The sequence below is a fragment of the Hipposideros armiger genome, unplaced genomic scaffold (assembly GCF_001890085.2).
Source record: "Hipposideros armiger isolate ML-2016 unplaced genomic scaffold, ASM189008v1 scaffold_1102, whole genome shotgun sequence".
NCBI lineage: Eukaryota > Metazoa > Chordata > Mammalia > Chiroptera > Hipposideridae > Hipposideros > Hipposideros armiger.
Genome location: NW_017732452.1, coordinates 54,896 through 68,832, shown reverse-complemented (window position 1 = coordinate 68,832; position 13,937 = coordinate 54,896). Strand labels below are relative to the sequence as shown.

At 33.3% G+C, this 13,937-nt stretch overlaps 1 protein-coding gene across 1 annotated transcript in view; it reads right to left on the bottom strand.

The window, feature by feature from the left end:
- Nucleotides 1-13,937, bottom strand: part of LOC109376336 (liprin-alpha-2) — a 138,378-nt gene that overhangs the window by 72,964 nt on the left and 51,477 nt on the right. Inside the window, exons 11-12 of the mRNA XM_019632233.1 lie at nucleotides 9,824-9,917; nucleotides 1,359-1,416 (exon numbers count right to left, since the gene is read on the bottom strand). Of these exons, the coding sequence (XP_019487778.1) occupies nucleotides 1,359-1,416; nucleotides 9,824-9,917 (152 nt within the window). The remainder of the gene's footprint in view (nucleotides 1-1,358; nucleotides 1,417-9,823; nucleotides 9,918-13,937) is intronic.

The following is a 13,937-nucleotide window of genomic DNA, read 5'->3' as shown; positions in this document are numbered from 1 at the left end:
CCCACAAAAAACTAAATTGTCAGACACTGACTTTTGTAAGTTTTACTGTAATGAATAATGTTGAACTGATTCAAGCACACATTTAAATTTCTTATATTGCTTATTTATTAGTGATAATTACTATTGCTATATCAAACTTAGGAATATTATGTCTGGCTAATTATATCAGAAAAAGGGAATTTTATAAACATGGCTACATCTTGTGCTTTGAAACTACCTACCCCTCCACGTCTTAAAAAAGATGTTCAGTTTGAATATATTTGCTGCTCATTTTGAAGGATGGGATGGGGTCGGGTAAGAAACTAACTATTCTCTAGGGGCAAAAATATGCCCCTCTTCTCGGAGTATAAAGACTGAGGGATTTTTCTTTTTTTTAACTCCCTTTATGGGCCATTTAAAATAGTATCAGTTATTCAAGGTCCAGCTGCAAGACTGGACTACATAGTCTCTAAATTGAGGCCTTAATCTGAGATCCTAAATAATTGAGAGGAAGTCTGGGCTCAGGAGATCTGCACTTACATATACCACGATGCCGAGAAAGCCACATTTTTCTCATGTGTGGCAGGAAATAGCAGTTTCTACCTCAAAGGCTTTGTAAAATCTAAGAGAGATAATACAATGTAAAATAGATAGAACAACACCTAGCATATTATAACTATTCAAGGTGATTATTAAATATTTATTACATATTAAATAGATTATTATCATCACTACTAAACAAAGGATGAGGAGGAACATGGAACGGAATATACGTGCACTAGGAGATAGGAATAATCATACATGAGAAATAGACATTAAGTGTATTAAGACCATAATATGTGTGGTGGGAAATAGAGAGCGATAAAGCTGGGGAGATACACAGGGACCAGGTGCTGTAGGGGCTTCTGGGCTATATAAAGGCACTGGGAATTGATCTCAGGGCTGCCAGGGAATGACTGAGGGATGTCAGGCAGGTCCCAAACTACGATTTAGATAGACCTTGGCTGAAGCGTGAAGAATGGAGTGCAGGAAGGCAAGACCAGGAGTAGGAAGATTGTTTTAATATAATGAACATCTTCAGGATTTTAAAAGAGCTAGTATGTGGAGTGACGGTATACGAAAGCGATAGTGACAGTATATGATGACAGTGATACTACACGGAGGTGATAGTGATAGTAAGCAGTACGTGAGGGTGCATAGAGAAAGAAGGAGAAGGAAGAAGGGGGTGAAGATGAAGCCCAGGTTTCTGGTTTGGTCTTCTGGGTAGAAGTCACTGCCCGAGTTCCTGTATCATCTTCTTAGGTTTTCTTCTTGACCCTTGAGTTCCTTCCCCACCTGGCTTCTAATCATGAATTATTCAGAATATATATTTTGAGTACCTGCAATATGCCAGCACTGCAAGTGTTAGAAAAACAGAGATTCTCTGAGTCCCGTTCTCTGAATTATATAGAGAACCACAGAGTCTCAGGGCAGGGACCATTGAAAGAGCATGTAATCCAATCTTGCAGCTGAAATTCCAATCTCCCATATGATAATCTCCCTTGATAGATCTAAATCGGGAGACTCATGAGAAACACTCTTTCCAGGTGGTCAATTCTTTCGTCTCATATCTGTGATTGCCAGCAATTCTTACTTGGACTTAGCTCAAATTTATTGGTAATGACCTCTGCTTTCGGGCCCAAGATTTTATCATGAAGATCTTATCATCAATAGCTCCCTTTTTTGGCAGCATTTAGATCTCTGTTGTCCACACTCTACACACTCCTAATTATTTTTAACACTCCCTGAAGAAACGGTTTGGTATCCTCTTGCTATGCTGGTCATGTTCCTCTGAATATATGCTGGCCTCTGAATATACATCTGCTTCAAGCGTATTTCCCAGCAATTAACACAATACCCAGCTATGTTTTGAGCAGTACATAGAATTTGGGCCTTATTAACTGCTTTTATGGATACTGAAAATAATTAACTTCTTTGTCAGACATTGCTAATTTGCTCTTTTTGCAAAAACGTTTTTCTTGGGAGCTGCAGTTAAATTATATATTTTTATTTAAATCATTTATAAAATTGCTGAGACTGCCACCTTCTATTTCACTTCATCATCATCAATTCATTTTTTCAGCCCCTTTGCTTACAATGGCCCCATCAGTTATAAATCCATTTTGTTGAGTCTCATTCCCATGTTATAATTAGAAGTGTCATTTAGAAAGTAAATGAAATGCCTTGCTAACCTCAATATATGATATTTCTATATTTTCTCTCATCTACATGTCTATACAATGTTTGAAAAGTTTAAGCGCACAGCTTAGTCTTAAGGGACTCCATATAATCTTGGTCACCAATAATCCCCTTTCTTATTGCTTAAAAATAATCTAATAAATGTTTTACATTTAGTTGGAAAATTAACAGGGAGGTGACCAATCTTTAGCTAAGAGAACACCTTTTAAATAAGAACCTCAGATGGCGTTAGGCTTGTGGCAATGTTTTTCATTCTGTTGAATACAAGTGACTTAGAGAAGAGATTATGGCCCCTGAAATATTCAAGTGCAAAATAATCATCTTCATATCTGTCTCTCTAAAATCAATCAAGACAAACAATGTGAATTTATTTATGAAAGGAGGTCATTCTTCTAGTATATATAACTATCCTGAATTTTAATTTCCTATTATTAATTCTTATTTTACTTTTTCTATTTTCCAGGGACAGAAATTTGAAGACAATATAGGGCTTCTGTTCTACTGACACTGTAATTGATTTACATTTCTCTCTAGGCTCAGAACAGCAGTCCTAGTCCTTCCATATTATTTACCTTCCTCTAAATAGGTCAAATATGTATTTATATGTGTGTGTGTATACATATATACGTGAAGTTCTGACAATTAAGTTTGCGAACTTGTTCCAACAATGTTGCTAAACTTTTTTGATATCAGAGGGGTTATTCATTATGGATTTGTACCAATTGGACAAACAATTAACCAAGTTTACTATTTAGAAGTGCTGAAAAGGCTGCATGAAAAAGTTAGACGACCTGAACTTTCCTCAGCAATTCACGACTCTTGTATCACAACAATGCACCAGCTCACATGGCACTGTCTGTGAGGGAGTTTTTAGCCAGTAAACAAATAACTGTGTTGGAACACCCTCCCTATTCACATGATCTGGCCCCCAATGACTTCTTTCTTTACCCAAAGATAAAGGAAATATTGAAAGGAAGACATTTGGATGACATTCAGGATATCAATGGTAATATGATGACAGCTCTGATGGCCATTCCAGAAAAAGAGTTCCAAAATTGCTTTGAAGGGTGGGCTAGGTGCTGGTATGGGTGCATAGCTTCCCAAGGGGAGTATTTGAAGCTGATCATAGTGATATTCAGCAATGAGGTATGTAGCACTTTTTCTAGGATGAGTTCACAAACTTAATTGTTGGACCTCATATATAAAGAACACTTTGGTTTTCCTTAGCTTTATTTTTTCTAACAAATTTCAATGCATCTTGGCCTTTAGTCTTTAGGTATTATTATTTTTTCAAGGGATTTTTCAGGGATTTCTCATAATTGTCCATGGTTGGAGCGAGGCATGGCTACTCATGATCAGATGGCAAGGCATCGATAGGTCTAGCTCAATACAGGCAGAGAAGATGCACTTCTGGAGTTAACAAGTAGGAAATTGGGACATATTTTTTTAGAGAGATATTGAGAACATTGAGTTTAGGATCTGAAATATTCTACACTAGTAGATCCTTTTGAGTTGGTTGCCCAGAAGCGTTCCCCTCCAGGTATATCTGTAACTAAGTGAACCCTTGGCTATAACTAATTGACCCAAACACTGATATCTTTTTCATATTAAGCCAACCAGATGCTTTCGCCTAGGAATTTACAAATGTGAAGTAGAAACTATGACTTATTGACAACACTCTAGAGAAATATTTGATAACCTATTATTGTCGAAAATTTGCAGTTGTCCTGGCTTGTTGTTCTGCAATGTCTGAGCTCCCTAACATCTGACCAGTGAATTCCTTTTTTTTTCCTTATCCAGCCAAATTGAGTTCCTACAGCATGCTTACAAAACAGATATTTGTGGGAAAAGCAAAGACAATTACCTTCCACATATATCACATTATTTAGATGGGGAAATGCATTCAAAACTTCTAACACATGTCTTACAAATTAAACTCTGGAATACAACCCCTTTTTAAATTTAACTTGGCACAAAAGCACTTGATAAATATTTATGATATAAAAGTTGTGGAATTTCTGTGCTACCTTTAATTATGAATATTTTCAGCGACATTTATTTTGCTTAGAGATAGGCAAACTCTGAACCTTCCAAACACCGAAGATTAGAAGCACAGAGTCTCAAAACACATTAAAGATTATGCACTGAAGGAGGCCCTTAGGACCTCCATGGAACTAAATTAACTAAATCTACAGAGCTTCACTTTTATGTCTTTGAAGTTCTAACATAAAGATTCATTGCTAATGATTAACTGTGACTGCCGTGCTCTAAGGATAAAATGGCTTCTCTGGGGGACGCTGCTGATAGCAGGGTTGGAATGTTAATTTCATTTTAATGATATTGAAAAATTGATTTCAAACATAAAATCCATTTTCATTTAGCAGTGCTATCTATTCAGGAGAACATAGCAAATGTAACATCTGATAATACGTTGCCTACATTATAATTAAAGATCGAAAATGATAAATTAGTCAATATATTAATATTCATATGGTATCTTTCAACTTGTCTCAAGATACACAAGATTTCAGCATGGATATATGTTTTAATAAAAAAATTACACAGTGTTAAAAATGCAGGAGGAAAGCATCAGCAGATAGAAAATTGAGATACAATTTCAGAATTTATATTTGTAGAGATAAGTATCCATTCACTGGGTATTTGTCAGCTTTAATCTGTTCACTGCCTATCATGCACTGTGGTGAGAGATAGACAACTTGAACTTTAATGCCATTAGTCTCTGTAAAAATTAGTTCCTTGGAATAAAGTTGAGTCTAGAAATGAAAGTCTTTTAGGTCAATGCATGTTAAGACAGTCCAGTCTAACAAATCTTCAGGTTGAAAGTAAAAAGTAGAAAAAGTAGTAAAATGAAACACACAAAAAAAATTTGAATAGAAACACACTTATCACATTTCTTAACCCCAAAGACAAAGAGAAAAATCTTAAACTTTCAGAGAAAGAGAGAGGAAAACTAAACCCTACATGTTATCTACAAAAGAATGATGGTCAATTGACATTAGACATAACTGGAAACAAAAAGAGTGGTACCTTCAAAGTTTTGAGGGAAAGTTATTTTAAATCAATAGTTTTACCCTTTTGGCAATTATAAATTAATTTTAGGTGTAAAATGTGTTTTTCAGAGCTCTAAGGATTTAGTGAGTTTGCCACACACCCTATCATCACATTTCCAGAGAGGCGATATGGGAAATTGGCCGTTAAATATATTCCAGGAAAAAAAAAACCAGGTAAGAAATCTGGTAAGACTGAATACAAATATATTAAACACTGATAGTTCAAATCTTCTTTGTTAGGCAAAGATGCTAATGACATAGAATTAGTTTCATTCCTTGTGAGTTCACAGTCCTTAATTCCATAGTAACATATTTACAGAATCATAATATTGTAGATGCTATTTTTAAGGACAGTTGAGGCTTATACTTGTGCATCTTAGAAGCCTGTGACTAGCCATCTTTTTTCATGTCAGTTAAGTTTATCTAATTTGCAGGTTCAGTTTTAGGAAACCCCTTTTTTGGCCATATACCTAAGTCATTTTCTAATAGCTCTTTCAGTAATAAAACTGACATCTCTATATATAATAAATAAATAAATAAATAAATAAAATATATAAAATATATATATACATTTATAATAATATATTTTATATATAAATATATATATAATAAAACTGTTATCTCTAATTGTCTGACTCCTTTGTCTAATTTGTAATATATTTCCTAATAAAATTAGGCAAACAGCTTAGTTTCTATTTACCAAATCCTAAAATATCCATATCTATATTCTAAGTGAAATGCAGAGATTCAGGTAGTTAAAGAATGTTCACGAGTTGAGGTTTGTGGTGGGCCAGGCCATATAAGTTTTTGATCTTGCAGGAGCTTCTATTGTGTCATATAGTTACTTTTTTGTAGTCATGGTTGACTTTAAGTGGCCATCCTGAACATGTAGGTTTAGGTTTTAGCCTAACACACTGGCCAGTGAACTAAGAAAGGGAAGTAACTTTTTGATGATCAGGATAATGGTATAAAAGGTAAGAGGTGGAGTTCTTAGGTCTAGTTGCGCATAGTGAGTCTCAAAAATGAAAGACATGTTTAGTTTGTGTTAAATCAGAAAAGGTGCTTGAAGTCCAATGAAATCAAATAAAGGATGATGGACAAGATCTCAGAAAGCAATGATATTCCAGAGTAGGTCCACATTGAGAAAACTACAGAAAATTATATTTTTTATATGTAGATACATATTAAGGACAATAAGTGACTCAGTCCTTAAAGATTAGGAGAGCTATACTGTGAGGCTACAGAAAAACTGGTCAAATTTAATGGAGAAGACCAGAAAAATGAATGTAAAGTACTCAAAAAATTACTAGATGAGTTTCAGCTTGACACAATTATTGTAGGTATTATATGTACTCCATATAAACTTGCTGGAACAAAAAATAGGGAATTGAAGCTTTAAAGGAAAGCAGAGATAAGGCATAGTAAAATGAACCAGGCGGACCAATGTAGATCAACTTTAGAACTAGGTTAGATGTTGTTCTCATGGGATAAGAGCACCTGCATGGTAATATCCAACTCATGAAGGTAAAGGTTGATAAGAATATTTTGAACAGATCCAGCATTGTTGATTTCCTATTTCTCATCACAAGACAATAGCTAGAAATATAAGAAAAACAAATGACTTCACCAGAAAGCAAAGTAGAATAAAGCAGGAACACAGATCTAGTACGCTGTTCTAACCTATGTGTGTTCACTTTGCTGGATGATAAATGTACCTCAAATTAGACCTTTTTTTAGGATTGGCAACATTACAGGTTTTTGAACTTTGTAAGAATTTGGAATATCTCAAATGCTGCTCTCTGAAAGTACCTACCCCATATGGTTTTTTAAAAAGTGTCATAACTAGCGTCTTAAGAGAAATTACTTCCAATTAAATTTAAATTTAAATTCACAGATTGTTAATTACAAATACCTGATATTCTAGGAAAGTTGAAAACAAGATTTTTCTCCACTCTGCCAATTCCCAGAGACCAACGAATCTTTGGTATTAACTTTGGGACAGTGAACATAGATCTAAGAAAGAGTACTTTGTCCTGGAAACATATTTTTTTGGCTAAAGGTTAGAATAGTAAAACAACTAGTAGAAAACCACAGACATTGCAACTATGCACATAGAACCTACAGTGTTCAACTTTTTTGAAGAAGTTGCTCAACTTTTTGTTTTATATATCTTTTCAAGAAAATGTACTTAAATTTTTTTCCATCTTGGAAGGAGACTAATAAATGTGAAATTTTAACACAGAAAACAGTATTCCTTGAAGCACGCTTAAAAAGGATAGGGTGTCTTTTGGAAAAAAGAAAAATGGACTTGTTTAAATAAAATTTAAATACTTTAGAAAATTTAAGAATAAATGGCCAATGTTTAATAATAATTAACAATGAAATTTTTGATATAAATAATTTGAAACTATGTAATATAAAAATAATTTATCTTGACTATCTTATAAAACTCATTACATGAAGACACTTCACACTTTGGTAACTCAGAAACCATGATATGGTGTCAAAATTTTTGAATGTGTTAACACTTATTCATATAAGTCTCACAAATACTAGTTACATATTTATGCTCATAGGGTTCTTGCTATGGAATAGAAAACAATAAGAGAAATACTTTTCCATTAATTAATTCCATCAGATACATTTTAACCCAAATATTATTATTTTATAGGAAATAATTATACTAACAAATGTTAGCTTTTATTATACTAAAGAATGTTCTTAACAGTCTTCTTATATTGAAATCAAGCATTCTGTTTCATACATTTTAAAATCCTATTTTGCCAAAACATATTGCAAAATAAAAGTCAAGCGTAGTAAGATCTTCAAACTCAGTCCAGAACTAAAATCAGTTTCTGACCGGGATATTACTTAGGATTTGATAAATAATTCCATAAAATTAGTATCAAATCAGTTCAACAGTATGTAAAGTTAACAACAGCCAAACTTTAATTCCAAATATTTTATTTTAAAAATCACTGTATAATTGGAATGTTTAACTTTAGTAGCTGTTAAAAAGGACATTGAACTTGGTCTATAAATAGCCAATGAACTGTCATGAAATTCCTCAGTATGAGCCATGCAATGTAAAAGCTGGACAGACTGCCATTATATGTAAATATTTCACTGTGGGAAAAATGAAAATTAACTTTTAAGAGAATAAACCAAGTCCGTTAATTAGCCAGGCTGAGTTTTGGCTGTGCTTATTCCTTCAGATTTGAATTAATTTTAAGTGAATAAAACTAAAAATCCTTTAGAATTGAAATACAATTTTAAAGGGTCTATCAAAGGAGAACACTTTTTAGAATTTTTTTCTCATTAAATAACCATAAAATTGAATATAACATTTCTTGATCAGAATAAATAAAATTAAGAGATTTCATGCAGATTGTAAGAATATTTAAATATATATATTTGCGTGATAATAACTAAAGAAAAATATTTACTAGTATGGAATGTGATCATTTAACAGTATTTAAAAAATAATGCTCTCCATTGCCACCCCAATAAATTTAATTAAAAAGAAAATAATGCTCTCAAGATCACTTCTTTTTTTCTGCACAGTATTTCTACTACTGAAGTTGGATGAATACCTAATTTTAGTAAGTAGCAAAATAAAACAATAAGGCTAGTGAGTTGTTCTGCAATTTGTATGTACATGTACATTTGTATGTTCCCTCTTATTAGTAAACATCTGCAAAGCAAGAGAGATGGCAAAATAGGAAGTGAATTGATTAGTCTAAAAGCTATAACTGTGAGAGCATGTTTTAAATAATGACGACCAACACCAATGAACATTTGAAAGTAAGGAAAATGAGTCACCGGACAATAGATTTTGCAATAAAAGGAAATTCTTTGGCTTTTAAAGAACATGTTCTAAAGGTGCTATTTTGTCACTGAAAATGTTAATATGTATTTAAAAGTATGTTATTTACGGGCACACTTGCTTTCTAACAGCTGCTGAGACTCACAATTTGCCAATTTTGCAAGTCATTTAAATGTTCCATGTTATATGTGAATTAAAAGATATGCTACCAGATTCCTGACAGACGCAGAACAATCTGCTGTGAATCTAAATTTAGTTTATATTCAATCAGTTAGAGAAATGTTCTTTTAAATACACCATTTTAAAAGGAGATACTTTAATTGTCATGAGAGAAAACACGAAGTTAGATGGTATGCTCTCTCATTTTATCACACCAATGCAATATTGAATTTAACATCAAATTGAATATTACATTATTTGTAAGGGCTACACTCAAATATTTTAAATGTTCTTGTGTTTTGAAATAAAATGTTTTGATCCCTTAGAGGAACTGTTTATTTCTACTATAGGCCATTTTTTCATACTCATTTAAAACTAGCCCATTGGAACAAGGCAACACAAGCACTGAACAATTTTAGGGCTTACCATAACAATATTGACCTCAGTCTGTTGTTTTTTTTCCCAACTACTCTCTTTTTAAATTCCCCACAAGCAACGATAAAGAGTAAATTTAATTTAGAAAAAGGAGGAAAAAAATCTGCAAACCTACTTTTTCTTCAGTCTTCTATCCTTCTCAGCTTGAGTTCCAAGTTTGCCTAACCCCAGGGACTCCTGAGCTGCAGCTTCCGTCTCCATAAAGCCTCCTGTGAAGAAGTAACTATCGCATTACATTGGATACATTGAATCAATCCTGAAATTAAATTCTTAAAAGTTTTTCTGAGCAACTGTGTTATATCTCATTTTTTTTCCTTTTTTTGAAATAAAGATATTTCCAACCCAACATACATGCATAAAATGACATGGGGGCATACATAAACATACACTGAGAGAATGAAAAAAAAAAGTACTTGTTATACTATTCAATGGCACCTAGCAACAACATAATACATAGTGCCTGTACACTGACAAACATATGAATACATAGTTTACAAGCCTCCTGGTCTCTTTTTCTACTTTTGTTATGAAAACTATGAGCAAATATATGTGTAGCATGTGTTTTTTCAACATTTAAAAAATTTGAAATATTTTACATATTATTTACAAATTACATATTGGGTTGTCAAAAAAGTCATGATGTATTTTGTCAATGTTTTTCAAAGGTCATTTATTTATATAAAGAACAAAGATCATCAAATGATATATTGCCCGTTTTGTTCCATAACCTTTTGCCATCTTTCAGTGAGCTTCATAATTCCTCATTCATAGAAGGACCTGTCTTTATTTGCGAAAAACTGAACAAGGTGCTGATTTACAGCCTCATCTGAATTGAACATTATACCACGCAAGGAGTTTTGAAGAGAGCAAAACAAGTGCAAGTCTGATGGCGCAAGGCCAGGCGAGTATGGTGGGTGTGGCGACACATCCCATCCAAGCTCCAATAATTTTTGACGGGTGATCAAATTTGTGTGTGGTCTCTCATTGTCGCGATGGAACACAACTCCTTTACAATTAACAAGCTCTGAACCTTTCTGGATGATGGATTCATTCAAACTGTCCAATTGCCGACAGTACACATTCGAATTGATTGTTTGGTTCCTTGGTAGGAGCTCGAAAAACATGACACCTTTAAAATCCCATCACACTGAGAGCATAACCTTCCTCTGATGAATGTCTGCTTTTAATGTTGTTTGAGGTGTATCATCACATCGGTACCAAGGCTGTTTGTGCACCACATTGTTGTAAACAATCCACTTCTCATCACCAGTTATCAGTCACTTCAAAAAGGAATATTTTCCTTATGTTTAATAAGCATATTGCAGATGTTTATATGCGCTGTCAAATGAACTTTTTCGAGTTCATGTGGAACCGAAGTATCGAGGTTGCTTACGTAACCCAGCTTCTTAATGTGGTCATGAACACTTGAATGATAGATGTTCAATGTTTCGTCAATCTCTCGTGTCATGTAACATGGGTTTGACTCGATCAATGCCTTAATTTTGTCGTCATCAACCTCGGTGGGCCTCCCTGACCCAGGAGCGTTGTTGAGATAAAAATCACCAGCACAGAATTTTGTGAACCATCGTTGGCACTGACGTTCTTGTAGAGCATTGTCACTGTAAACTTTATGCAACTTTTCACAAGCTTGATGCAAGTTCTTCCCTTTATGGAAGTAAAACAGTAAAATATGGCAAAAATGCACGGTTTGGTCTTCCATCTTCAACCTGTGAAATCTCCAAAACTCAACCAAATCGCTCAATTTTTTTTTTAGAATAAAGCTAGAACTGTCAGCTGTCAAATGAATAGCAATAACATAGATGTGAATGACTAGTATTTCCAAAAATGAACTAGTGCCATCTGTTGCAAACATGCATTATTACTTTTCTGACAACCCAATAATATTTACAAATACTTTACATATAATATTTTACATATAATGGATAAATAATAGCTCAACGAGTAGAAACTCAGGTGTATGTCTTCAATTCCTAGTCAAGAGAATAGAGAGGCATTCCCTGACTTCTAAACATTTTCATACCCTGCTTCTAGAACTCTCTTTTGCTCCCTGCCTGACTCCTATATCCAGTATAAATCTTACTTCCAGCATTTCCTATGTTCTGGCAGATTTGATTTTGTTTTCTAAAATTTGTAATAATACCTAGAAAAAATTCTAAGTCTTTCTACAAAAGGCACTGATAAGAGTTGTTTTACCCAGCAGATCACAATTTATTTGGGTTAGTGGCAATTTTATTGGCTTTGTGATATATGCAATAAATGTAACCTTGGAATGAAAGGAGAAAGAAAGAAAAGTGTTAGGCATCAAATACAGAATTACACATTTTACAGTGCATTATTTAACTCAGAATCCCCAAACATATAATTAATTCATACATTCTCTGTTATAATTGAAAAATGCGAACTTAATCCTGGCTCTCTTACGTCTTTGGTATTTATTCCATGTGAAAAACATGAAAAAAATGCTATTTTTAAATGGGTTAAGGTACATGTATATATTTCTTAAATGGAAAGGATTTATAGTGCTATTAAGTTCAAGATTAGGTGGAAAGATTTAAGCTAATGCTAACTCTTATGAAGACTACACAAAATTTTTCACCAACATATCCGTAAATAAGAACTATTAAAGACAATTTTTACTCTTTTATCATTGATGGATATTTCCTTATCATTTGTGGAACTTGATGAGAGACAAATTTTGTTGTTACTGTTTTTCATAATTTATTTTAGCAAATAATTTGTAATACTAGGTACTGTTAATTCTGGATCATGGATATAAGGAGTTAATGAGCCTAGTGACTCTATCACTAAACTGGATAATTATAAGGAAACTCTCTTTAATTGAAAATACATTGATTGCTCTCTAGAACTTATTCAGGGAATAAGAGTTTGGGGACTAAAATTTATTTTATTCAATTATGCACTTGTGCAATTAACCTTTAAATATTTTTCCTTTTATTATGAAAGATTTTCATTGTTGGTGTCGTTAGGAAAATCATCCATTAGCTGACTAAAGTACTCTAGGGGGTCATTTTTAAATGTGGGATTGTCCATCATGACCAGTGAATATTTTCATTTATTTCTCTCATCGGTATACTTGCCTTACTGTACGTCCATAAATTATTAATCACAATCTGCAATTAACAGTAAAATTGTTCTCTTGAAATGTAATTGGAAACGATTAATTCACTTAAAAGTTACAAAATTCTTCAGCAGCCCAGATGGGGACATAGGCCCATTCAAAACAGTGAGACATTCTCAACCACCAGGTGGTTGTATCAATTAGACCTTTTATTTTCTGAGCAAAGAACAGCAAATAGCTTATGATGTCAATTTTATCAAGAGCCCAACATTTTAATTATATAAAAAGAACATTTTTAAAAAGGAAAGCTCTGGAAGAGAAAAAAAGAAAGCTCTAAAAGAATTTTGTGAGTCAAAACTAGACCCAGAAAAAAACAAGACATTAGAATTTGCTTCTCATAAATATGAGTCATAAAAATAAAAAGCATGAGGATCTTAGAAATACTCTGAATTCTTCAAAATCTAATATGCTTTGAATAAAAGATGTCATAGAGAATTGTGGCCATATCCTGTTTGAAAATGCCAATAGAGAATAAAACTTAAGCCCATAGTAGGTAAAATTATTTTTAAGCATCACATGTAGGAACATATGCTTAGACAGGATCAAAAGTCTAATTATGTGTGGATTTTCAGCCCAATTAAGCTATTTCTAGATGAGAACATTCTTTCACAGAATTTGTCCAGCTGCCCCATAAATTCCAGGTTCACCTTTCAACATATCTGACCAGATAACTGATAAGGATGACTTCAGCAAAACCAGTTTATGAACTCTTTAATGACATGAATGATTATGTAAATCTGGTGAGGGTCTGCCTCATCTTGTGCAGACATCAGCAGGCTCCTATGGTTGTGTGGACTGTAGGAACATCTATTCATCTGTATCAATATTTTATTCACCAGTCATATGTGGCTACCGAGCACGTGAAATGTGACTAGTCCAAATTAAATACTGTAAGTATAAAATATGCACACGATTTTGAAAACTTAGTACAAAAATACAGAGGATGCCAAAAAAATGTATCCGCATTTTAGGAAAGGAAAACTGTATTAAAATTGTAATACTCAATATATACCGATAACAAAAGATGAATAAAAGTCATGTTTGACTTCTGCAATTACAAGAGGTGCTC